This window comes from Natator depressus, chromosome 3 (assembly GCF_965152275.1).
Source record: "Natator depressus isolate rNatDep1 chromosome 3, rNatDep2.hap1, whole genome shotgun sequence".
Classification (NCBI taxonomy): Eukaryota; Metazoa; Chordata; order Testudines; family Cheloniidae; genus Natator; species Natator depressus.
Genome location: NC_134236.1, coordinates 196218276 through 196245435, shown reverse-complemented (window position 1 = coordinate 196245435; position 27160 = coordinate 196218276). Strand labels below are relative to the sequence as shown.

At 39.0% G+C, this 27160-nt stretch overlaps 1 protein-coding gene across 4 annotated transcripts in view; it reads left to right on the top strand.

Annotated features, from left to right (window-relative positions):
* Positions 1-27160, top strand: part of MACROD2 (mono-ADP ribosylhydrolase 2) — a 1526954-nt gene that overhangs the window by 1192499 nt on the left and 307295 nt on the right. For all 4 annotated transcript variants that reach the window (XM_074949635.1, XM_074949637.1, XM_074949636.1 and 1 more), the window contains 5 exons: positions 5448-5510; positions 9064-9132; positions 24970-25047; positions 25777-25851; positions 26506-26601. In XM_074949635.1, the coding sequence (XP_074805736.1) occupies positions 5448-5510; positions 9064-9132; positions 24970-25047; positions 25777-25851; positions 26506-26601 (381 nt within the window). The remainder of the gene's footprint in view (positions 1-5447; positions 5511-9063; positions 9133-24969; positions 25048-25776; positions 25852-26505; positions 26602-27160) is intronic.

The window sequence follows — 27160 nt, the reverse complement described above, 5'->3', positions numbered from 1 at the left end:
AATGGTACAGAATTCAGAAGAAGCCCTAGATTATAGCTTATCATGCAAGATGGGAATATTCTTCAGATTTCAGATAAAAAAAGAGCAATTACATGGCTGAGGAGTAAATATAAAGCATTTTAATGTGTTTATACAAAGTGAGTTTGTTTATACTTGGACCATCACATCTTAAAAAAAGTCTTGTTTTACTAACTTTAATATTGTGAAAAATTCACAAAGAAAGAAAATGATTTTGAAAGTTGAGTATGGAAAAACAACCTTTTTTTTATTTTGCCCTTTTCTGCCTTTTGAAGTCCTGTTACTCAAATATTTGCACAGCATATTTTGAAAGTCAAACAATGAACTCATATCAGCTAAGCCACCAAGTAGTTAGGTTTCCAGAGGATGGGGAGAGAGAAATACATTTTTTATCTAAGAGATACAGAGCCTAGATTTTCATGAAAGTTGCTGAAAGTTAGATGAACAATTAACTGAGTGGGATTTGTCAACTACAAAGTTGATTCTTGGTAGGCTATTCCAAGTGACTTTATATATTAATTTGGATTTCATTCTAAAAGAAACATCCCACAGCCATATACACCACTGACAACCTGCCCAGTTGTTTGCCTATGCACCTGTTATATTATGTCTTTAGACTGTAAACACCTGGGGACTATCATTTACTATGTATCAATTTAGTTCCTAGCACAATGGGGCCCCAACTTAGTTGAAGCCTCTGGCAATATAAATCTTTAATATTAATATTTTTAAAACACAGCGCCGTAGGAATTGTAATACATAACTCCATCCAGAGTAGCAGCATTTCTCCAGCCCCCGTGCTACATGCACTGAAGCATGTGAGTAACTTTAAACATAGCAGGACTGCTCACATGGTTGAAGTTATGGAAGTGCTTCAGTGCCGTATTGTCTAATCATCAGCTAGTAGATGCAATGGCATTTGAAGTGCTCTTGAACCATAAACTGACAGATTAGTGTTGTCCTGCACCCTAGGACACATAGGACATGATTGCAAGTAGTCCTGCTTCAGGGACTCACTCTGGGTACCCTGGGTGCACAGATTCCCTTGAAAGGTGCTGGGCTGCAGACTTGGTCATGTTCTCCTTACACCTTTCTACACATTGGTTGCAAATATAGTAGCATGTCCTCTAGGGATGGTGTACCATGCACACGCCCTATCCCTGTTTGCTGGAGTTCTTGGGAGGCAATGTGCCTATTCCATTGAAAATGCGGCATATGGGTGTCATGTTGGCCCAAGGATATGTCTATTTAAGAGCTAGCTCTTCTAGATGTTCCTCTGAGTTGCCTTGCAAGGGAGAAGAATTTGTGTGTTGCAGGAATTCTGAGGAAAAGCTGGGAATAAAATATGGATCTGCTCGCTCCCAGGCATGTGACTCACACACAAGACCTTCCTTCTTAGCAGCATGTATGATTTATAAGAGAAAAATATTTATAACCCAATAATAAAGTATCCCCTCTGCCCTTGTATTGTATGATTGTATTCATTACTGATCATTAAGAAATATCTTTTTAATAATCAAGAGGTAACAGGTGCAGTTAGAGTTATAAAGGCTTGTTGGGATTTGCCCCTCAATGAACCGATATGCAAAGGGGTGGGAGGCGGAAGGTGGAAGTTTCACCTAGGGCGCAAAATGTCCTTGCACTGGCCCTGTCTGCAGGCCTCTAGGAGACCCGTCTCCTTGCTTGGGCTTCCTGCAGCAGACTGACTTGCTCTGGCCTGCAGCTTCCCTTTATATGGTCTGGCTGGGCCCTAATTGGCTGGTCCATCTGCCACCCTAACTGGCTGCAGCCACTGTCCTAATTGGCTGTTTCCTTGCAGCCCTCAAGGCTGGGTTTTAACCCTGTCAGGGTCAATGCAGAGCAGACGCCCCATCACACTCTGCCATAGTGAAAGGCTGTGGCAGTGGGGAAAGGCTCTGGCAGAGGGGAGGCAGTGGTGAAAGACTCCAGCAGCAGGAAATTCCTTGACACTTTCCCCAGTGTTGGAGCCTTTCACTTCACCTCTAGCTAAAAACCAAAGTAACAAGCATAGATGCAGCCTGCCTTTCACTGCAACATGTAGCTGCATGCTGTTGCCTGATCTATTGATTGTGTATTGATTATGCTGATTACTTCAAAATTCCCATTTAACACTCTGAGGTTCAGTAGGTTCTTGTCCAAGAGCAGGCCCAGTATTTTTAAAAGTAAAGTTCAGTTGGGAACCCTGACATGCACAGTTGCAACACTTCCACTTAGGAAAAAACCTTCTGTATTTGTAATAGTTTTATTAACGCAGTTAGCAAAGTTACAAACACACCAAACCAGTAAGAGAGAGAGAGAGCTAAAACAGAAAGTGCATCTGAGCATCCATTTACTCCACTCTCTCCATGCCAAACAGAGCTTGGCCATAAGAGAGAATCTGGCCCTCCAAGTTTGTATGTCATTTAGCTTAGAAACACTTATTCACTCTTAAAAAGAAAAGGAGTACTTGTGGCACCTTAGAGACTAACCAGTTTATTTGAGCATAAGCTTTTGTGAGCTACAGCTCACTTCATCGGATGCATTCGGATGCAGTCAGTGGAAAATAAGTAAATCTCCCCACTGTATTTTCCACTGAATGCATCCGAATGCATCCGATGAAGTGAGCTGTAGCTCACGAAAGCTTATGCTCAAATAAATTTGTTAGTCTCTAAGGTGCCACAAGTCCTCCTTTTCTTTTTGTGGATACAGACTAACACGGCTGCTACTCTGAAACCTAAGAATTTAATGTTTAGGACCTTATTTATATCTACATTACTCCAGTTTTAAGCCAGTATATCTCCAGTGAAATCAACTAGAGTTACACCAGTTTAAAACTGGAGTAACATACTGATGAGTCAGGCTGAGATTATTTTAAAACTTTCTTTTTTAATATGAATGTACTCAGAATTTGCATTCATAAGAAACTGAATAACATGGAAACAAATAAGATTAAAAAAATCTGATTTTAGCAAAATGAATAATAGCCATATTGGTACTTGACTTGCTTTTACTGAACGTAGAAACAAATGTTGGCTGGAAGTGTTGTCCGTTCATCAGTAATTTAGTTACAGAAATAGTTTTCAGTAATAAATATCACAGTGGTTACAATTACAGCCTGACCTGCTTTTTCTGAGTGTAAAGTACTGTGCAAAACTAAGCATGATGCAGTACACATTTAGGAAACGAACAGTCACAAATCGAAATCATTTACAGTTTTGCTTTTTGCTTAGTTAGTAGTACTCCAGTATTCCCATGTAGACATTACTGGTAATTACCTGCAAATGATAATTGTACAGATTTTACTGGCTGCAGCGTTGCTGTAGCTGCATTGGTCCCAGAGAGACAAGATAGGTGAAGTAATATTTTTTATTGGACTAATTTCTACTGGTGAAAGAGACAAGCTTTGGAGCTACACAGTGCTCTTGTTCAGAGTTTACTAGTGACCATTTCAATATTGTTTTACCACAGACCTTGAATATATGGTCTCATGCCACAGCGCCTGCACTAAACAACTTTATCTCCCTGAAAACTCTCTCGTGCTAAGCAAAAGCTTCTCCCCAAACGTATTAGCTGTTTGCTGCAAGCCTTGCAAAGTCCCCAAATCCATATTTTTAAAAAAAAAAGTTTCAATTCTAGTGTGGTTAACTTCCCATTTTGTGTCTGCTCCCCATTTTGTAGCTGGATGATAAATAAAATGCTGGTGTTATCAAATACTTGTGGTCAACCATGTAATGTGATTTTACAGGCTGAAGCCCACCAGTGGACTAAGAACTTTTACAGGATGAAGGCCACTAGCGAACTAGCTGTCCATTTAGACCAGTTAACATCAGTATGAAAAGTTACAAAACAACTAATGGTTTGGTTAGTTTCTCAGCTGATATAAATCAGTGTGGTTCCACAGAGGTCAGTGCAGCTACATCAATTTACACCAGTTGAGAATGTGGCTCCAAAATGTCTCAGAAGCTGTGTAAAACACGTTAATCTGATTGGCTAAGAGTGTAACTCTGTGAGTTATGGCTTAGAAAGAAAATACTTCTACACTAGTTCCACCTACTGGATTCTAAGATGTAATACCTGCCAAAGGACTAGGAAAACAAAATGTCTGACTGGATGGTAGCTAAATCAAGTGTGCTATTATAAGTTGCATGGTATTTACTTATGAAAAATACGTTCTCTTTAGGGTTTTTTTGTGTTTAATTCCATCAGTCAAGATGCATTTCTGCTACCACTGTTCTCTGCAGCAGACTCCCACGTATTAAGAGAAAGTAAGGGGCCCAAGATGGGAAGCGCTAGAGCAATAGGGTATATAAGTTATAAAAGTGAAAATCAAGTAGGAGATCTGATCACAGCAGGATGAGACAGCAGGATTCATGTTTATCATTATGAGGCTTTTTCCACAATCTGGAAATTAATTACTTTTCTATTTATTTGTACACTCATAAACAAGTTTCTACAATTCCTCATTAAATGTGATAACTAGTTGTTGACTCTGTCAGAATAACTACTCTGGCAACATCTGATGCAGTATGTTACACTGCAGTCTTTATGATTATTACAAGTCTAAAACAGGGTTCTCTATTTTGAAAATACAGACTGCCTGGTTCTTTTCGAATCAGTTCACTCATAAGGCTGAAAGAGCTTGGTGCTCTGTCCCTGGCCTTTCCCTGTGGTAATTCATTGTTTGGCACCTGTCTTCAGTAAGGAGCTGGGAGGGGGGAGAAAAAACTGATGCCAGAAGGTCACTAGAGAATGAATATGAATGCAAAAAAGTCTAAATGAGCAATAAATCCTTGCATTCTTCCTTTTGTATTTTCCCTCTTATATTCCTTTTAATCATTTGTTGTGCATTTTTAATGTATCCTCTGTATCTTCAATATCTCCACATTCAATCTCTTCAAGGCTTTACATTTGAAAGTGAAATTCTGACACTTCTCTCCCTGTTATGGTCACCCTGCATAGTACTGATTAAAGCTGCAGTCACCCTGCGATAGCACTGATTAAAATAGGTTGCTCAAGTGTAAGATTTGGGAAAGATTTGGGTACTTCAAAGTTCTTATATAAATGTAAATGGAAAAAATAATGTTTTAACAGAACAAGTAAAACATAATCAACCAATAAACACATCCACTGTAGATGTTCCATAAGCAAAAACAACTTTGTGGAATATGTAGATGTTTCCAGGGTTGTGGAATAATTTCTGCCTTCTGCTATAAAACCTTTAATCTGCCAGACAGTTTGAAAACCCTAAATGCAACTATTTATGTTGGTAATTTTTCAGTTCCCCCCTACCTATACGTCTCTCCCTGCTTTAGCACAGGTCTCTGTCATAAATTAACAGTTTATGCTACATGGGTTACAATTAATTTCAGTGCTCCTTGTTACCAATAAAAAGATACTTCATAAATAATTTTGTGTGGTTTTCTTGATAGATGATAAAAGCAGAGAAGAGAAGCAAAGTAATGAAGAAACTGAGGGCCAGAGCCAAGAAGCAGGTTTGTGCTGAGCTCTTTAAAGCATTCTCCCAGGCTTTATCCACCTTGGTGAACAATAACCTTAGTCAATGCTATTGACTGAAAATGTTTGTACGTTTTCACCAGATTAACCCAGGGCTTGTGCAGTTCTCCCATTGGAGACCACAGCTCCATTCATTATGAATGAATCTGTTGCAGTGCAGGAATGCAGACTTTCCTGTTAAGTTACTACCTCCACATTCCCACTTTAAATTGGAATATATCTCGCTAATCCGCTAAATCGAAAAAAATAATTTTCCATGCATGTTTACATCAGTGTAGCACTCTATAAGAAAGAATAATGAGAAAAATAAGTTGGGGGAGATGAGAGAGAGATCTAAAATTGGTCTTTCGAGGTTTTAACGGTACTTTTAGATTGTAATAACTATTTTTTCCAGGTTTCAGAGTAGCAGCCATGTTAGTCTGTATTCGCAAAAAGAAAAGGAGTACTTGTGGCACCTTAGAGACTAACAAATCCCAGAAAATTGGATTATTAAGATTTACATCCAAACAGAAAGAGCTTACATGTGAAAATCAAAACCTGCAAGTGAATGTCAGAGTTCATAAAGTACTAGATTTCCAAATGGTGTGTTTATAAATGTATGTTACAAGTTATGAATTGGATATTTTAAAATAAAATGGTAGTCTGTTCCAAATGTATCCAGCAAACAGAAATGACAACCAGAATTGAGCAGTTTTCACAATAACTGAAGTGATAAGTCAAAGCCACTATAAATACCCTTATTCCTTTGGATTTCCAACCCACTGCTGCACAGTAAAGTGCTTTTCTTATTTTTTTTAATGTTGTGCTATGTCTGATTGGTACCAGCAAACTAATATACTAGACCAGTGTGTTGCCTACACATACTGAATTCAGGTAGCATGAAACTTCTCTACTTAGAACTTTTCAATCAGCCCTGAAAGCTTTTATTATTACCTAGGAGATGGAGACCGCCAGTCAGCAAATGCAGCAGAGTGAGGCCACAAGGTAGCCTGCCTACGTTACTGAGTCCTCTGGTCTGTTGACTGCATTGTGGCTCCTTGTGAAGAGAAAAATTTGTGTTGCGATAAACTTCTTTCCCCCCTTTGCTCCACCCTGTAGAGGAAACACTGTGTCTGAAAGGCTTTCCCTGTTCTCCTCTGCATTCTACTCTAGTTTTATTCCATTCTCTGTTAAACTGAGGTCATTCTTGGATGCTCACAATTTAGCAGGTTTCATCCATTTACCTCTCCTCCCTGTTCTTACTTCCTTTAATCTTACCACAACAAAAACACACGTGCACTAACTCATGTTCTTCAAGGGCCTGATCCAGAGCCTATTGAAGGCAATGGAAAGACTCCCATTGACTTCAATGAGCCTTGGATCCAGCCCTCTGAGCTCTGGACTCTCCTTTTATCCCACCAGGGTAAGCAGCTTCCTTGCAGACTACAGTATCATACAAGAGATTTAGAACAAAGCAAGTCACCAACCACACTTCCTTTCCTACACTTAATAGCTTCACCTCTGCAGTGCTTATAGACTTAAAGAGCCAAAGGGCAAGAGTCATGAGATCACTGAATTTTGGGTCTTTTGTGTTGTAGCGAGTTGCAGTACCAGCATGTAGATGCTTTGAAAATTCTGCATAACCTTTGCCTGATGAACCATTAGTTCAGTATTCATCTTTTAACTTTACAAAATAGTGCTTTGCTTGTAGTTCAAAGCAGTCCAAACTCCAGAGGTTTCTGCTCAACCTAGATAAATTACCTTCTAAAAATACCCTGAGTGGCCCACTACACATTCAAATATTTTAGCTATATCTTCTGATGAAATGCATATCTCCTGTGTTTATTAACTCATGAAACAACTCAGTTGCAATGAGCTGCATTTCATCTTTCCCATGGGAAGCAACTGTGAAAATGCTTACCTTTTAAAACTATTACTTAGCTTGCTTGGGTGTTGTTTCTTTCAGAAATGCCATTATGATGTGTCACTGTTACAAACTGTTACACTCAGTTTATCAGAAACAATGATGTTCATTCTTTTACTATCATTTATAATATTGATACTCGGTGTATCATGACTAAACTTTCAGATCATAGGGCTATTGTTAGATTCAGCATTATTCAGGGGGGCAAAATAATGCATGAAACTTTTAAGACAACTTCTATTTCTGTCCATTGTTTACTTGGCAATATACATGTGAAATTACCTTATTTTCATGCACAATTGCTGGTGAAATGTAGAAAATATAGTCAGCACACACACAAAAAATCTAATCATTATGAAGAACATGCTTATTATTAGGAAGTTTGTAAGGAACTACATTTTAACTGCTTTCCAAGTGTTAAAATTCCTTCTCCTCAGGCAGCTGTCTTTTGTAAATCAAAAGGGAGATCTTTCATGGGATAATAACAAACACATCACAAATATATTACTTTTAAAATTCCAAAAGAATCTAAACTATCATCACTAAGCATCTGAGTTAATACTCTTAAAAAGCACTACATCAGTTTGTAGTCTTTAGCACAATGGTTAGGAAACTCATGGGGGGAGACTCAGGTCAAATTCACATTGAACTTGGGTCTCCTATGTTGCAGAAGACTGTCCTAGATCCTGGGCTATTGAATTGAACCTGGGTCTCCTGCATCCCGTGTGAGTTCCCTAACTGCTGAGCTAAGGCTACAAAGTGACATAGCACTTTCAATTCTGATCGTTGCCAATCTCTCCCAAATGAAGCTGTTCCACTTTTCGTAAATAATTGGTCAGTGGAGCAAGGACATGAACTTGGGTCTCCCAAATCATAGATTAGTTCCCTGACCACCAGGATATTGGGTCATTCTTCTTCTTATTCCTCACCCAGTTACTATTCATTGTCATTATAAACACATTTGAATTGCCACTATGAATGACAAAATTTCACTCTGCTCTAGTAGTCCATACATTTCGTTGTCCAGAGGAGTTGTTTGCATGTGAATCCTCCAACCAGATTCTTATTAAAATATTTTGCAGAATTTACATCTTGATCCCTCAAGGTGCTACCAAAGCTCTTAGGCCCCAATTCAGGAAAGCACTTAAGCATATGTTTTAAGTCCCATTGAAGTCAGTGGGAATCAAACACATGCTTAAAGTACAGGTTTCAATGCTCTACTCAATATGGAAGTATTATGCACATGCTTAAATGCTCCCTGGACTGGGTCCAGAGTGCTTGTAAGATCAAGCCCCTGTAGTCCTTGCAAAGTGAGGATTTTGCAGCACAATGCACCCATGAGGTGGATATTATTATTATTATTATTATTTATTATCATCCATGTCTTACAGGGAGGGAAGCAGAGTGGAGATTTAGGGCTTAATCCAAGTTTATCATGGCCATTGATGGGAACAGGACCAGGCCAATGGAAGCCCACGGCAAAGAAGGAAATAGAACCCAGATGTACTGACTCCTCAGACTTGTCTTCTAGCCACAGAGGCCTCTGGATGCATTAGGTGTACCAGTCCACCCATCCTATTTTCTAATAAATAACCACTATTTCTCTTTTGCTTCCTCCATTTGTACAGATGAGGCAAAACCGACAGCTGTACCCAGCCCACCATCAGAAGAAGGAATAGAGCTGTGCGAGGATAAAGGTACAGATAGCAAGATGCATCTCAAACTACTCAATCCCAAGAGGATACTTCTCAGGGTCATATTTTCCTTTATGTCTGGAAGAAGCCAGACTGAGACTTCAAAAATCAGAAATCGGCTACAAACTTAGATTTTAATTTTAAAAAGACTTTCTAATGCAACACTTGGCAACTGCTATTGTGCCAGGGTGAGAGGTGCCATGAAATCTTAGCTCTCAGCATTATGGAGTTAATATAACAATGCCATGCTTGAACCATCAGATATAGACCCCAGACCTGATCTCAGTAGGATGACTTGTGCGTAAAATTAAGTGCATGCATAAATCTTTGAAGTATCAAGTCCCTAATTAGTTCTGTCCTGATAGAAAAAAAGATAAAAACAGTAACTATAAACACATCATGGGGAGGCAGAAGGAGATGAAGTCATAATTGAGAGAGAGAAAGTAATGTTTATCTTGTGCAGATTGTGCTGGGCACTCAGATCATTTAGATTGTGATAAATATTTAAAAGTGTCACGGGGCCAAATGACAGAGAGTTTAGGAAACAAGACAGAGAGGCGACTTAATGTTTCAAACTGGGATTTTCCCGTTTTGTTGTTTCATTTACAGATAGGAGACCAACACTCAGACATACTGTTCTTGATCCTTTTTATGGCATCACACCATTAATTACTCATGCTAGTCTAGATTGTTTTAGAATTCTTTTTGGTATGTGTAAAAAAAAAAACCCATGGTGATTTATAAAACCTTTGCTGCTGGGTAATTCAAAACAGGAGTTATGTTATCTATCATAAATATTGTCCATCAGTGCAGCCTTCAAATAAGACTACTAGAGAATTTTAATGCATTTTACTGAGATAACATAATTATTAACTTATTTATTTTAAGAGTTAATGTTCAGTTCAATGCCACCACCCTACACTCTCTCTTTCTCTTTTTTGATAGTGTGAGGAAGTGCTTGTGAAATCTCACTCTTTTGTTCCAAAATAGCATATTAAGGAGCCCACAGTCTTGACCTGATTATGGGTTCAAAGCTCAGTTTAGGGTGATTTTCCTGCTCTCTCAACTGGCTGATAGAAACACCGTATAGATGTTTTTAAAAAACCTGGCCAGAATATTTGTGTTTGACATTGAAATCCTCCTAGATTAAGGTCACAGCAAGACTAACAGCATTCACAAATAGTGCAAGTTCATTCTAAGCATGGTTGGTGATTAACCTTCATTTATGCCTCCTCTTTACCAATATATGACCTATTTATGAGGTCCACGTCTATAACATCTCTTCTGGAAATGTTTATTATAGTCAATATCATGAGTGGCAGGATTTTATTTATTTATTTATTTTTGCTTTCTTGGGTCTTCATGGAGATCTTGAAATTTAGATATTACTTTGTATCCTTGCTCCTGATTTTGAACCTTCTGGGTGCATGTTAAGTTGTGAAGTGAATGAATACTGATTTATTTTCCATAGAAATTACCTATCATCTTTGTGTTGAACCATTCTTCTAACTTTACCCATACTGTTAATGTACTCTTGTCTGGAAACAGGGAAAGGATTTTCTCACTGAGGACAATATGAATAGAAAAGTTAGTTTATCGGCTTCATGTTGATAGAGTAACTGAAGTTAGGAAATTGTGCTTAAAATCTGGCATCACGCAAAGAAATATATTATGGTACTGTGGCATCTCACACACAAGATTCTAAGGACCAGATTCCTAGTTAATCTATCTATGAGCATGGTACAGGGTTGGATGGGGTGGAGCAAAGATAGCATAAAGCCACCTTTGCATTCTCCATATTGTGGGGCAATGCAGAGTCTGCCTGGCCCATGGTGTAAGTTAAAGCAGCCCATGCTCTGCTTCCATGGCCAAGAATAGACATATTGCAGCGCAGTCTGGCCATACCCCTATCTTCTGCCTACCCCTGCAGCCAGCGTAGAACCCTTACTGCCAGCCCTACACCATTCAGGGAGGCCCTTTGTGCGGAGGGTATTCTCAGGGCCAGGGAATAGTTTCTCTCTCTCTCTCTCTCTCTGTGACTCCATTGTTCTGGAAGAACAATGTTAAAGGTCCTTAACAGTCACTGAAAATCAAGCCCTATGTGTATATGCTGTAGAGAAAAGACTGTTTTATACTGTGTTATAATCATAGTATATTTTTGGTGCATATGTGCCTTTAAAAATCACATACAGCACCAGTGCGTACTGTGGGGTTATTCTTCCACTGTAGGATTTTGTATTACACTGTTTCAGAGAGATTCAAATGCCTGGCACTGATGTGTGTAAGTTACCTTTCAACCTGTCTGGTGTTTAGAGTTGGTTCAACCCGAAGAGGAACAGCAAGTAGTTTTTTTAAAGACTGTTATTCCAAATATATTAGTGCTCAGATAGTCCCTCTGACTGAAGGGGAGCAAGTGGGAGCACTAATCTGTAGATTCGGCCCAGGGTGATGAGGCATAGTCTCCAAATTCCTCCCACCTTCTCTGCAGCTCACCACAGCATTGTTCTCCACCAGTTCCAGCCTGACACGATTCAGTGCTGAGAAAGTACATGCCTGTTAGGGGACCTGCCATGGAGAGATCCTAGAGGGAGCTCATAGAGAAACCGTGATCCCATCACGCCTGTGGATCATGCTGATGATTCGTGTTTGGATGCTTCCCTGGCCTTTGGTGGCCAGCCACCCTGCCAGTTGGAGAAGGAGGAAGGCAAAGCATACCCTTGAGAGAAGAATTGGGAAGTAACTCCCATGAGACAGAATGCGTGGTTGGAGAGAGCATTGGGCCAAAACTTCTGAAGACCTAAAATAAATGGCCATAATTTTAAATATATATATTGAATTTAAAAATGTAATTAAGATCTCAAACCATTAACCATACAATATAGGTAGGCTTGGAAGGAGCTGATGATGATAAAAATTTACAGATAGTCAAAATAAGAAAATGCTACTTGAGAACTTAAAGTTTTATTTAAGGACATTTACTTTGTGTATTTTGACACATGATGTTGACAATTTGTGTTTTAACTTTAAAGATAAAGCTTGAACTTGAATCTCAGCGTCTATTGTCATTAAAGAATTGTCTGACCTCCCCCACTAATTTCCCACAACTGTGAAAATGTAAATTGATACAAACAGAAAAAAAAGCTTAAAAGTGAACATCAAGATTATCTGTGCAAATTATAAAAAATAAAAATTGCTTTCTGCCAATCCTAAATATATGTAAGGAGTTAGAACTGAAAGATAAATGCATTCTAAAATGAAATAAATTCAAATCAGTTCCTCTACCCTTATCTGGGAAAACCAGTGCTCAGAGGGTAGGTTGCATTTCGCTTACAACAGATATCATCACAGACATCTCTTGGGGGAAAAGAAGAGATGCTCTCCATGCCATTTGAGATATTTGTGAAATAACAGCCGTTGCAGGAGAAACACAGAATGAAGGATGAGCTGCTTTTCACATATATTTTTAAGTAGAATCAAGGCCTGGATCCTGTAACTTGGCTTTGCAAAGGTAGATCACTGTCCCCTACCCCCAGAACCCTTTGCAGGATCAAGGCCTTTTAATTCTACTCAGACACTCCAAATTTCTATATTTGCTGATTTTAGTCAGTTTAAAAATAATAACTTTCAAAAAGCTTATTAGCAGACAGGAAAATGGCATCTCTATGAAATCCTGGCATTTCTAAAAACAGCCTTCAAACAATTTGCACACTGAGTTAACAGCAGCCAAAAACTGCCAGATCCTGGACTTATAAAACTTTGTAATTTATCTTCAGCTAACTGAAATGAATGTAAACTGTTTTAAGAAATCGTATTTTTCCAGTTCTTTCACCTTATAAATATGAAGGAAGGTATGTGGCAAATACATTCCAAGCCACACAGCTTCAAAGAGATAGATGTGCACAGCTTGAATCACTGATGAACTACTGAGATTAGCACATCTACTATCCCCATCCTATGAAAATATAAAAGCGTCTTTCAGTACATTAGATTTGTTGATAGCAATTCCATAATAGAACAGGTATCATAATTCCAATTGTAAGCAGTTCTCTTTTCTCTACTAAATTGTTAACACACTGTGGGAATCAGAAAAATGAGAAATAAATTGAATCGTTTATTTATTTATTGTTTTGATATATGTAAATATATATTGTTTCATAAATCTGAATGTAACTTAATGCTTATGAAATGTACCATATTGATAGCCCTGGACAGATAATGACTGAGAGCTTTGTTGCAGTCTATGCTCTAGCTTTTCTTTATTTTCTTAAGTATGAATCCACCCTTTTCCATAGGGCCCATCACTCGAAGCAAAAGGGTAGTTCATTTCCCATGCCAACTCAGGCTTTGATTCAAGAACACATCCCCTATTCAGGACAGTACTTAAGCAGATGCTTAACTTGAGCACAGGCTTATGTCCCACTGACTTCACTGGGTTTGAAACACATCCCTTCGTTCTGTCTTGAGTAGGGATGGATGTAAGCAAAAGTGTAAGTGCTTTCCTGAACTGGAGCCTTAGTCCTTGGCATCGCCTCAGATTGAGAACGAGAATGTCAATTACTGCCAAAAGGTGGTGTCAATTTTTGAGAAGTTGGAATTAAAGCCTCTTACTTGGGCCCTCTCGCTCAGTTTTTATTGGTGATTTTACAGAAAAGAGAGAAACAGATATTAAAGGATTTTAATAGGACCTGCATATCTGAACAGTGCAGTAGGCATTTTTTGGAAGGCCCTTAATATTATAGACTACTTTAAGACTTCCTTGCATATATCATTGTAAAAGAATATCTCTTCCCTTCCCCACATAAGAGAGATACAGGTTAAAAGAGGTTACTTTCTTTAGAGGAACATTCTCCAAAAAGGGAGGTCCATGTGGGACCGCTTCTTTTCCTGTGGTGTTTAAACAGATGCATCCTTGGTATCCTGCCTCTCCTCAACAGTAAAACAAGACATATTCAGTTTTAGATATCCAGTTCCGCTAACAGTATTTATTCCTCTTACAAGCATACGTGGACATTAGGAATTGTTCTCTGGAAGTATCCTCTTACTGCAGTCCTTGCCGGCTCTCCGTTTACATCATCATAGCATCAGGAACATTGCCTTGTCTTACTGAATCATAGTTTCAAATATAGATAACACTCCAAAGAAGTGTTGCTGTTTTATCTTTGAAGTCCTTCATGCATAGCTACTAGCTCATTCTTTGTAGGGTAGCAGTTCTACGCAACACCTTTGGTAGCGCTTCATTACTAACATGCACATTGAAGTAGGTTCTTTATAGATAGGTTTCAGAGTAGCAGCCGTGTTAGTCTGTATTCGCAAAAAGAAAAGGAGGACTTGTGGCACCTTAGAGACTAACCAATTTATTTGAGCATAAGCTTTTGTGAGCTACAGCTCACTTCATCGGATGCATCCGATGAAGTGAGCTGTAGCTCACAAAAGCTTATGCTCAAATAAATTGGTTAGTCTCTAAGGTGCCACAAGTACTCCTTTTCTTTATAGATAGTATATCTCAATTTAGAGACGCTTTATTTATAAACACAGAACACAGTGGTCAGAATGATTAGTGCTTATAAAGCAGATAAAATACCCGTAAGACAGACTGCACACAGTCTGTTATGCCTGCCCATTCAGAATTGTATCAGGACTACCAACTCATTATAAATAGGCCACTAAACAGCCATTATGTAATAATGATTTTCCTCTGATATTGGCTTATGCTGGTTTTGAATCTCAGACTTTGAGGAGAGAGTTTCTGTATCCCATTACAAGTCACTTGCCCCATCAATTCCCCTGTGCCCTGATTTAACAGTGGTTTTGTGTTGCAGCAAAAACAAAAATGAAGCCGTAGGCCTAACTAAGGAGTGTTATGTAACCCTATCAGAGTTTCTGTACATACTGTACCAATTTTAATTCATTAGCACTTAATAAGAACTTAATTTACATTTGAAGGTCAACTAAATTAAATCATATGTTAATTAATTTTTAAAATAAAGTATCAATTAATATATTTCCAGGTGTTCATGGAAGTCTGTGTTCCTTTGGGAAGTATAAACCATATAAAGCATGTTGCTATTTTTCTGCATTCACTGAATTTCAATTAAAATGTCAGCCAGCCAGAGGATGTTTTTTCTCTGTAATACTGGAATTAGGAATATGTTTTGGGGAGTCCTGTGTTAGACACTGGAGGTAATTGTCCTGCTCTAATCAGCACTGGTGAGGCTTCAGCTGGAATCATGTGTCCAATTATTTGTACCACACTTTAGGAAAGATGTGGACAAACTGGAGAGAATCCAGAGGAGAGCAACAAAAATGATTAAAGGTCTAGAAAACATGACCTTTGAGGAAAGGTTAGAAAACCTGGGCATGTTTAGTCTTGAGAAAAGAAGGCTGGAGGCCTAGTAATAGTCTTCAAATATGTTAAGGGCTATTATAAAGAGGATGGTGATCAATTGTTCTCCATGTCCACTGAAGGTAGGACAAGGAGTAATGGGCTTAATCTTCATCAAGGGAGACTTAGGCTAGATCACAGGAATAAACTTTCCAACTCTAAGGGTAGTTAAACTCTGGAATAGGTATCCAAAGGAAATTGTGGAAGCCCATTATTGGAGGTTTTTAAAAACAGGTTGGACAAACATCTGTCAGGGATGGTCTAGGTTCACTTAGTCCTGCCACAGGGAGAGGACTGGACTTGATGACTTCTCAAGGCCTTTCCAGCTCTATGATTCTATGAGTCTAACAAACTCAGTTCATGTAATAAAGAGAACTGTAAACATCCTGGGGATATGTAAATGCTCATGTAACTTAAAGGTCCTGTTTGATCAGTTGTAGTTCTCACCATGGGAAGAGTCCTGGTGTCCTAAAAACTCAAGAATCAACCCAAGATAAACAAGTCACTAAAAGACATAAATGGTCCAAATTCAGAGGCGTTGTGTAAGCTGGTATAAATTACATGTCAGTAAGTGAGTGAAAAAAACCTGAATCAAAAGCCAAGGTTTTAAAAAACTAGGTGCCTAAAGTTAGTCTTCTAAGTCCATATTTAGGCACCTCAATGAGCGACCTAATTTTCAAAAGTGCAGAGAACCCAGCAGCTACCATTGATTTTTTTGAAATTTCACCCATGGGCAGGCCTGGAACGTTTTTTGGTATATGAAGAAAAACGTTTTAGATGGGAAAAGTTTCAACAGCCTTAACGATACCTGTAACCACCTGTTCCAGTTGCAATGGTCATATTTTCTCTTTGATATGTATATAGATATCTAGGCAGCCACATTGGCGAGCATGAACCAGTCTGGATCCCCAGTCGTCACCAGCCTGCCAAATGTTTCTTTTCATAGTGCCCCTCGTACCTATCATTTTTAGAAATACAAGAGGTTCATTATTTACTTTGTCTTTGAATCTGCCCTCTCCCCAGCTCAGTATGTCCAGGCTGTGTCCAGATCCTGTCACTCTATCCTCCGTAAAATCTCCAAGATCTGGCCTTTTCTCTCTGTACAGCTAAAACTCACACCTGGATCTTCATCCATCTCAACTACTGCAACCTCCTCTTACCTGTTTTTGTTGGTACCAATCCTTGATCCATGTAAAATGTGCTGCCTAAATAATCTTCCTGCCCAGTCAATCTGACCATGTCACCCCCTACCCCCTCTGTGTCCCTTCTCTGACTCTCCATTGCAGAAGATGCTGGCTTCTGCTCCTTACCTTTTAAGGCCCTTTCACATTTCAAAAAAGCTCCTCCTTACCGCTCTGCTCAGGGCAAATATGTAATCTACTAATGTTATCAGCCTCCATTGCCTGTTTGTCCGCTTCTCCTGTAAAGAGATTAGCATTACATTCTTTATCCTCCCTTATGCATGGAACAGCCTCCCTAAACTTGTCTGTAAAGCCATTGAAGACCTACTTCTACAATGCTAATTGTTAGTGTGGCCAGTAGGGCCTTCTATGGTCCCAATTGCTAGTGTGCTCAGGAGGGTCCTCCATGGTGCTGATTGTTAGCGTGGTGTTGGAAATTCCTCCGAGGCCTTTTCCATTCGGCTTATCCAGAACACCTTGTTCTCGGAGAACACTTTATTCAGTTCTTTGGGATCTAAAACACTCAGTTCGACTCCGGATTTCATCACTCAGGTTCCTTTATTTGGCATACAGCAAAGCTACACTGAGTTGATCAGACTCAAGCTTAAGGGGTGAATATACAGCAAACCACATATCCAAAGTTACACAGATAGCCTCTTCCTTTATATACATTTACACATGACATTGAATTTGTTATACATGACACTGCCTGTTTTTGGATTGACTTGGTTACTTTGTAGGAATCAATCCCTGTACAACATGCTCTGTCCATGTGCTGTTCACATGGAACCTGATGTTTACATTCCAGTTTTATCTTCTCCATAGTCTCTAGCATCAAGGTGTTGTTGTTTATCTTAGCTAGCACAGACATCTTGACGCCAGCATAATGTTGGTCAAGCCCCTATTTACAACTTAACCTTCCATTCACATTCCCATTTATGCCCATTAAGAACTGCTGAGGCAAGTTACTTATGTGAAGTCGGACCTACACATGGGCACTAGGTCCTTCCATGGTGCTAATCACTCATGTGGCCACTAGGGCCTTCCATGGTGCTTATCACTTGTGTTGCCAGTACAGCCTTCAACAGGGCTAATTGCTATTGTGGCTCATAAGGCCTTCCACAGTGCTAATCACGAGCATGATCAATAAGGCCTTGTCAACTATTCTTGGTGCAGTCTCTCTAGGGGGTCTCAGCTTTTTCCTAACTAGTCTCTTTCAATTTGTCTGCAATTAGTCCAGTCCATACATTATTAACTTAAATTGAGTCAATCAGCCCTTCAATTCCAGGGCTTACAGTCTCCTTTTGTCCCCTTATGGGTTTCTCAGAGGCAGCCTTGCATGGGGTTCTTGCCCCTCTGCTATCCCAGGCATTTTTTCCTCCTTTTCCCCTCTGTTCTCCCTGCTTTGTAGTTGGGCTTGTTTTGTGTATTGGTCATGGCTCCACCATTCACAGTCCTGGATGCTACATGGGGGTCCGATCAACCTGACTGCCTGTCACCAGGAAAGACTCTCCTCTTCCTTCTGTCTATTACCATTAACCCCATTACAGGCCTTCTATGGTACTAATTGCTAATGTGGCCACTAGGGCCTTTTCCTGTACTAATCACTAGCACGGCCTCTAGGACTTTTTAGTGTGATAATCAGAAGCATGACCGGTAGGGCCTTTTACTGTGCTAATCACTCACATAGTCAGTAGGGCCTTCTATGGTACCAGCTGCTACCGTGGTCAGTAGGACCTTCCAGGATACGAATCAGCAGCTTGGCAACCAGGACTTTTCATGGTGCTAATCACTAGCATGGGCACTAGGGCCTTTTACTGAACTAATTGCTACCATCGTCGTGAGGGCCTTCTATGGTGCTAATCACCAGCACGGGCAGTTGGACTGCCTGGCAATTATCTATTTTATTGATTTATTTATGTATCTTATTAATTTTTTAAATACTCACTGACTGAAAACCATTTAGCAGTAATCATATCTGGCCTATGAAAACACAGTTCCATTAGCCTCCCTTTCCCATTCCATCTGGTTGTAGTGCACCTGTTGGCTGCATCTTGTTTTAATAATATTGCAAGCTCTTCAGGGCAGGCAACCATCTCTCGCTTTGTTTTTGTTCAGGGCCTAGCATTGTGCATAGCACAGTGGTGCTCTGATCCCGAATGGAGCCTCTAGATGCTACGACAATGTAAATAATTAATTATGGTCTGCACTCTGATTCTGTTGCAAGCAGGAAATGGTCTCTCCTCTTGGAAACTCCCTGTGTTGTTAAGAGGAAATTTCCCTCCATTCCAGTCTAGAATGATTAGACTCCATAAAGATGGATTAAAATGAAATCTTGGCAGATATAAAAATAACATTTTAAAGTCAAAGCTCAAGAATATCTCCCTAAATTCTCATAAATCACCATTTTATAGTATTCCATTTTAACACGTTTTTCTCAATTTATGAGGCACAAGAATACCCTAATCATGTGCCAGCTTCCATGCACACCGTTACCTGTAATTTTGGATGCCTGCTTGATTTCTTTCACTCTAGAAATATTCCAGTAATTTTTCACAGGATCACACTTAAAAATAAAACGCAGTGAACTTTTTTCATTTATAGTGGCCTGCTTTTTCCCTCTTTAGTCTTCTAAAACATGGTGATTTATCCAGAGTGTGTGCAAGAACCAGATGTGCTGCACATTAGAAATGACAAGTAAATAAGCCGTGCAATGAATAGCTGGGGAAATGAATCTTAAAAGATCATTAAAACCACTTAACATTCAGCTCTTACCATTCCCCCTCTTCCTGAATGTTTGCAAATTTTATGTTTGAGCAATGTTGCCTTATATAGTCTGAGATGGTATGAAAGACAGGGGAAAGGATGCTCTTTTGTACAGTGTTAAGATAAAGTAATGTATATCTATGTGCAGTAGGAATAGTGGTGATAGTTTATTGCAATCCATGTACCTCCCCTGGGGCTGTATCTCACAAATAGGCAGTGTTCTAAAAGTTCGTAAATCAGACGTGGTTTATTCACATCCATGATCTATAAGTCTGACCCTTGCAATCTCTGTTGTGAGGTATCAGCTATTAAGTGTAGTCACTAATGTAATAAAAGATTAAATCAAAACTATTCTCATTAGCACAAGTGGGAAGAAGACTGGCTATATTTAAAAGACAGAGACAATCACATTGCTGCTGTTCGAAATATCACAAAGCCACTCTTGCTCTTCCCAAAAAAACCTTTTAAAATCAAAAACAAAAAAACATAATAGAGTCCTATAAGTGACCCTGGGTTAGCTTTCTGTTTTTTAAAAACATTAAATGTTGTAGTTGCAGATCCTGAGTTAATCACTATTGAAAATTGCTGCTCATGGTTTGATTTTAAAATGAAGACTGAGGGCCTGATTCTCATTTACAGTAAGGTTCCTTCTCACATCTCTGGCTATTTAAATGGACCTCAGAGAAAGTGGGCATAAGTGACATTTGCAAGCCCCCCTAAGGGCCCTTTACACTCCCACGGCGGTGTGTATATATATAGGCCTACGTATCTAAAGAGAAAGGTCATGCAGTAACATAAAGCAAAGCAGGAAGAGCAAACAGAAAGACTCAGAGTAAAAGAAGGGTAGAGTGGACAAGGGACTGGATCCTACAAGGTGCTAAGTGCTCTGGCTTTGATCCAGCAAAGCACTTAAGCACCTGCTTAACTTTAACAGTGTGAGTAGTCCAATAGACTTCATTGTGAGTGTTCCTGTGATTGAAACGAAGCAGGTACATAAGTGCATCTCCGGGGTGCTCAGAATCCCTTAGAACAGGACAAAAGTGTGCTGAAGGGCTATAATAGAGACAGGCAAGAGCATGCAGCTTGCAGGATAGCCTCTATTTTCTTGCCTTTAGTAATATAAAAAAATCCCAAATGAACCACAAATAGGAAAAGAGAAATGAATCTTTTAGTCACTCAGTCAGCTAATCATTTCTTCCTCTTCCGATGTTTAGGGTGCTGTGGTCTGTCATGATGTCATCATGGTACAGCATGACATTCTGCTTCAGCATTGTGCTGTAACATTGAATTTTTGGCAGTTATTTGCCAGGCAGCCATAGTACAAGGGTTAAAGAAGGTTGGGAGGACAATACCAGCAGGAAGGAAGTGTGGAGGAAAGAACAGTGTCAGGAAAGAGGGTTGTGGTGTAAGGAGAACTCCATATATTGTATAAAATAATATCTCAAAAGAACTGGGACACTGTGATCCCCCCATTCTCACAATATATATCATCGATATCCATGAGCTTAGTATTCAGGTAAATGAAAGTGGCCTGTCATTTGTCCACTTGCATTTGCATGTGTCTGGCCACCAACAGAGGTCATCATTAGAAAGTCAGCCCTCTCCCACAATTCAAAAAGTACAGTACAGTTTTTTTCAGTTCTGTGTTAAGGAACAAACCTGTAGTGTCTCAGACACCACTATGTGGTAACAGTGGGTAAATGGTGACCAATGGGTGTAATTAGAATCGAGCGCACTACTGTTTAAATGGACATCATGAGCTGGCAGCTGAAATATGCTCAGTGCAGCTAAGTAGCTAGGGGAACAACAATGCCTTTATGCCACCTTCCTGGCTCCACAATTATGGAGCTAGCCAGGGTAGTCCCAGTTCCTGGCATAATTAGAGCAACTTCAGGGTTGCTCTAATTTATGCCCAGCTACACATGGCCATAAAGGCTTTGTTTAACATCCAGGGATCACCAGAGCACAGTGTAGAATCACTACAGAATCTGAATGCAGCCTAAGGATTCCCTTACTCGGAGTTTCTGGCTGCTTTGCCCCATTGAAATGGAGCTGGAGATCTGTCCTCATATCCATTTTAGGAACAGCTTTTCATGCCCTGTGCTTTACATCTTCTATTTTTACTCTTGTCATATATTTTCAATAAACTGGATTTCCTTTATAAATCTGGGTTTACTTCTTTCCTGTATTTTATTGGTGTTAATCCTAAAAGTAAATCTATCTTTGGCCCCTTTAACTTGAATATTTGATGTAATATTTGCATTCAGGGGGAAAAAATCTTTGATATGGTCTTGACCTTAAAGATTTTGAAAGTCAAAATCTGCATACCAATGTAAAGCCTGATCTCTCCTGCTGAAATAACATTGACTGACTCTCACAATTAGGCAATAACTCTTGTCCATGTTACTTTCTTTGCAAAAAAAGAAAAGAAAAGTAATACAAAATCTTCACTGCAGATTATCTAGAATAATTTAGAATCCTATATTATTATATTGCTTTTTACAACTCAGAAATGAAAAACTGTTTAATGAAAAAATTAAATGATATAATAATAGCAATCTCACATCAGTCAGTCATGCACAGCCAATTATGTTATATTAAAATCTGAAAACTGTGCCAAACAATATAGGGGTCTCTAGCTGTGGTACCTAAGCTAAAGTTCAGCATGACTTACAGTCTAGTGGTATTAGTTTGCTCTATATTTTCACCCCTAGACAGTAGGCCAAATATTGGTCTGATGTAAACTGATTTGATACGCCACTGAAAACAACAGAGCAGCACCCACTTACATTAGGTATAAATTTGGCTCCAAAACTCCATTTGTTGTTATTGACCAATGTTTGTAATTGTTGCTTTGGATACCTTGAATTGATTTTACATGAAATTGGAATCATTCCTCATACTTGGAGCAAGATGGGCCAGTCAAACCAAGATTGAAGTCACAGGTGTAGCAGTATGAAGAAGAATGCACTAGGTATGGGATTGGATTGCTCAGAGGATTGTAAATGGCATATAGTGTCCTTCACCTCTGTCGCTAGTTTGAATCCAACACCCATTTTGGACTGTTTGAAGGCCGATGTGAAATAAATTTGGTGGTCTCCCACTAGGTGTCCCCATCACAACAGCTGGCATTAACTGGCTCTCTTGTTGATGTTCTCAGCATAGATGTACAATTGAATAGGTCAGCAAGGCTGTTTTCTCACACCTAGATGTGGTACCTTGTAAGGGTAGAGGCAGCTTTGTGTGGTAGTTTGATGTAGCAGTGGGGAAGCTTGCACTGCCACTTTCATATTCACTGCACTGGGCCGTGTCTGTTCTGTAGGTAAGCAGAGGGCTTCCTTCTCTAGCACTTTCAGTACAACACATTTTATGAACACTGAATTAAAGCACAACCAAAAAGAATGTGGCAATTTAGACGATAACTCTACATGTCATGATCATAAACAAACACAGTGACAGTGGATGAAAGCCTGGTGCTCTTGACGTTTTTGTCATTTACTTTAGTGGGGCCAGTATTTAACACAGTGCGATTACACTTTGGTGTAAATTTTGACAATTTCCATGTAGATTTGTATTGTCACCCCCAATTACTGGAGAGATGCTTTAATTGTGAAGTACTCATATTTTGATTAAGTTTACCATTTGATGAAATTCTAATTTACTGTAGCTCTTGATTCAGGTTTAACTGAGTAATCCCTTTTAAATCATAGCAAAATGTGCAGTCCGACTATGAAAGGAGACCGCAAACTGCAGTCTAGCAGATATCATTATGTAGCAGTTTCAGTCCAAACTAAAACAGCAACAAAAAGTTCAACAAGGGCTAGTGTGGACAGATTTTACACCAGCGAGATAATTTGGAAAATCTATACATGTTCCATTCTACTTCCAGACTTACTGTCATTCTATGAATGAAATGAGAAGCTGTGCAGGTAATTAAATATTTGCCTTGGGGAATTATTTGCAGTTAATTAAAGCCACACACTTTCAGTGCATACCTGCTCTGCAGATTATTAAATTTAGATCAGATGTTAACTACCCGATTTCCTCACTTATCCATCAAAAATTGTTCTCAGCAGGCTTAAGGAACAGCGTCCTATGGTAGCACTCTGTGCTATTTTAGAAGAAAGAAATGTGTGGAAGTGGCGCTCTAATATATAAACAAATTTTCTCATAACTCTACTAGTTAAGTTTCCTTATAGGAATCTGTCAGCATGGGACAGTTTTACTGACTGGCACAACTTTGGGGTATGTTTTCCTCTTGATACATATGCACACATCCCCTCTTATTGTTATCACTGGCATTATTATCATCTCAAGAGGAGTATTTATCCCTAAAATTTGGAAAATTTCTATTCACCTTTGACTCTGTGGCCTGTGCTAGCAAGGGTCAAAGGCAAAGCTATGCAGATAATGATCCCCAAATGTCTCGGTGATGGGTGGAATATAAAAACATAGACTTTATAGGCCCAGCTGAACAATATATTGTCATATAGTTGTATAATGTTATTTTCACCACTATAAATGAAATAGTAATGGTGTGGGCTGTATTGCCAAACATTTTCCTTCATATCTTATTACCATTATGCTCTATTTGTATGTTAATGAGGTCTGCAGCTAGTGCAGAAGAATGGGAGTTCAGACTCCTGGTCTAGTTGTTCTTATGACACTGGCTCAATGTACGATCTTGGACAATTCACTTAGCTAGTCTGGGTCTCAGTTTCCTCATGTACTAAGCAAGTGTACTAACATCATCATCATCAGGAGTGAAGTCTGGGACAACTGATGTCAACAGGACTTTTGCCATTGACTTTAATAGGGCTAGTATTTCACCTAAGATATAATAGGGGTTAATGTTTTTAAAGTGCTTTGGGATCCACACACGAAAAGTGCTGCTGTTACCCACACACCTCCCGGATGTGGTGTTCTGTCCCATCTAGTGGCACCGAGACCACTTAGAGAGAGAGATTAATGAGTCTGCTCTTCAGCCTTAGCTAATAGGCAGATGGTTTTTAGCTCATGCAGTGGAGGCTCTCGTACGAAACTCCAGAGGTCCCCGGTTCAGTCCTGCCTGCTGAAGACCAGGGTCTGTCAGTGTTACACTGCTGCTATTTCAAAGAAGTGGATAATATAATTAATCAAGTAGATGGGTTATTTTTCCTGTTGTTGGCCATATCTTTGTATTATGTAGCTCGTTAGAAATTAATTTTGTGATTCCATGCTGATTTTCTTATATTTTCTTTACACTTAGCTCCTTGTTAGAAGTCAGTAATGAAGACCACATAACAATAACTGTACAGTTTCTGAAATTAATTTGAGCAATTTACACCTGTGCTATGCTTTTTTAAATTATATTTAATATTATGTTTAAACAAAAAGAAATGCCATCAGAGTAATTTAATACCAAATATGAATCTAGTATTTTCAAGTGCTGGATTCAGGTGTCCTCAGTAGTTTTCAGATGTTGCCACCAGAAAACAACTATAAGATTATTTTGTTTGTTGTTTTTATCAGATTCCTCAAAAGAGTCCGAAGCCACACAAGAGAATGACCCAGCACATCATGCAATGTGTGAAGAAGATCAGGATGAAGGTAAGGTTACCTGTTGAAATTCTTTAAGATGCAAATAGTGAATCAATTGGGAACCTAAGTTGTTTCAGTTATAGCATTCAACTTTTTCACCTGTGACCTTTGTTGCCTCAGGAAAATGTCTACTATATAACTAGTAGATGTTATATGCCAATCAGTCTTGATATTGTCGTCTCTAGTGTTACTGGAAAAGGAACAGGCCTCCAGATGTCTTATTTTAGCCATGTTGATTCTGGGTCGCCCCAGAACATTATATTTTTGTTACCAGAAGCCTGCTATATTGGTTTCATTGCTTTATGTAACTTGAGTGTCAAGTACAGGTGCTTTGAAGCAGCTGCTAATCCATACTCTGGTGACAGCCAAAAATCTTTATCAGAGAAGGCTTCAGAGCTCCCAATGATAGACAATTCATCATGATTGATGCATCAAAATCAGTATGCTCACAAAAAATAGAACACTATAGTCCAGAGTTTCCATTAAGCGTGGTCTGTTTTGACTACTACTTTATACTAAATACTAATACTGGGGAGGACTTTAATACATTTTAGAGCTATTTGTTTTTAACTTTTATAAAGTGACCCCAATGTTATAATTTCTAATTAGAAAGCAAGCAAGCAAACTGGCTTCAGAGAAATATGCTCTATATTGGTTTTGTACCCAGTTTTAGTGTTCTCTCTTCTGTATGCACATAAGTATCTCATTGATGTTATTTCCAATCTTTGATGTTAACAGGACAACAGGATGTTTCCACAATTGATGAAATGAAAACTCAGACAGATTCCCAGAGCTCCTGCATGGAAACAGAAGGTATGAGAAATGCTGTATAAACAATGAGTAAGATAACAGTGACTCGTGACTAATTATCAACAGAAGCTGTGCTATGGCATTTGAGGTACCACAGTTATGTCTCTATACCTAGAAGGCCACATTCATTGAATTGCCCTTCCTTATGCCAGATCCAAATTTGGCTCCGAATAGGAAATAACGATGGTATCTCCAGTAACTCTCAGTGGTAAATGCTGACTTTTTAATGGCATCCATTGTAAAAGTAAAAAGTTAAGGGCTAGATTGTGCAACCCCTACTCATGACAGTGAGCTCTTAGGTCCCTGTCATGCCAGGTGATGAACTCTCTGGTACTAGTCCAGCAAAATATTTAAGCACATGCCTACCTATAAGCATGTGACTTCAGCGGGACTAATTAAGCTTAAAGTGAAGCGTGTGCTTTACTGGAGTGGGGCCAGAGTGCCCCTTGCAGGATTGAACCCATGTTCACAGGAACTGTCCCTCAGCCTCACTGGCACTGCTTACATGAATACTCAGCAGTGTGAGAAGGATTCTACAATCTGGTTCTATGCTGATGTTTTCAAGGATGAACCTGTAGCATATATTCATCATTTTATTCAACATGAGTTCTGAACAACAAACTGTCTCACTTCTGTTTCCCATCACATCCTATTCAGAGCCCTTGTCAAATAAAGAGGATGCAATCAAGGTCGAGAAGCCAATGACTCCTATAGTAGATGAAAACAAAGAAGAAAGCAAAGAAGAAGAGACAGGTAAGACTTTCTATACATTAGAGGTAGGCAGAGAGTTCAAGTAGGCTGCTGCATGGAATCCAAGTTCTCTTGAAAGCTGTGTTTGTGTTGGTAAGCACAGCTATTTTTTGTTTTACTACAACAAATTTAACTACGGCAACAGTTTTCTTAAATGAAAGACATAGCAAATGAAGATAATATTTTAAGTCTTTTTTTCCAGGTGGCGTTAAAATGTTGTTATGTATTTGGTTGGAAGCCACACAAGAAAACATAAGGGGCAGGAAAGTGATATACTCAAGTTTCAAAATGGCTTTGAAATAAACACACAAGCTGTTTATTGTGGGTTTTTTACATTTACCTTCAAAAACTGCTGATTAAAGAAGCAATTTATCTATATTTAAGTATCCTTTCTCTTAAAGTCAGTGGAAGTACAATACTGAGTGTAGTTGCAATAACTGGATATTTAAATGATTTATGAGGTCATAAATAGAGATTTAACAATTAATGAACTAAAGCTAGTAATTCTAGTAAAGAAACGAATATTTGGAACACACACACATAGAGTCCTGCTGAAGCAGTA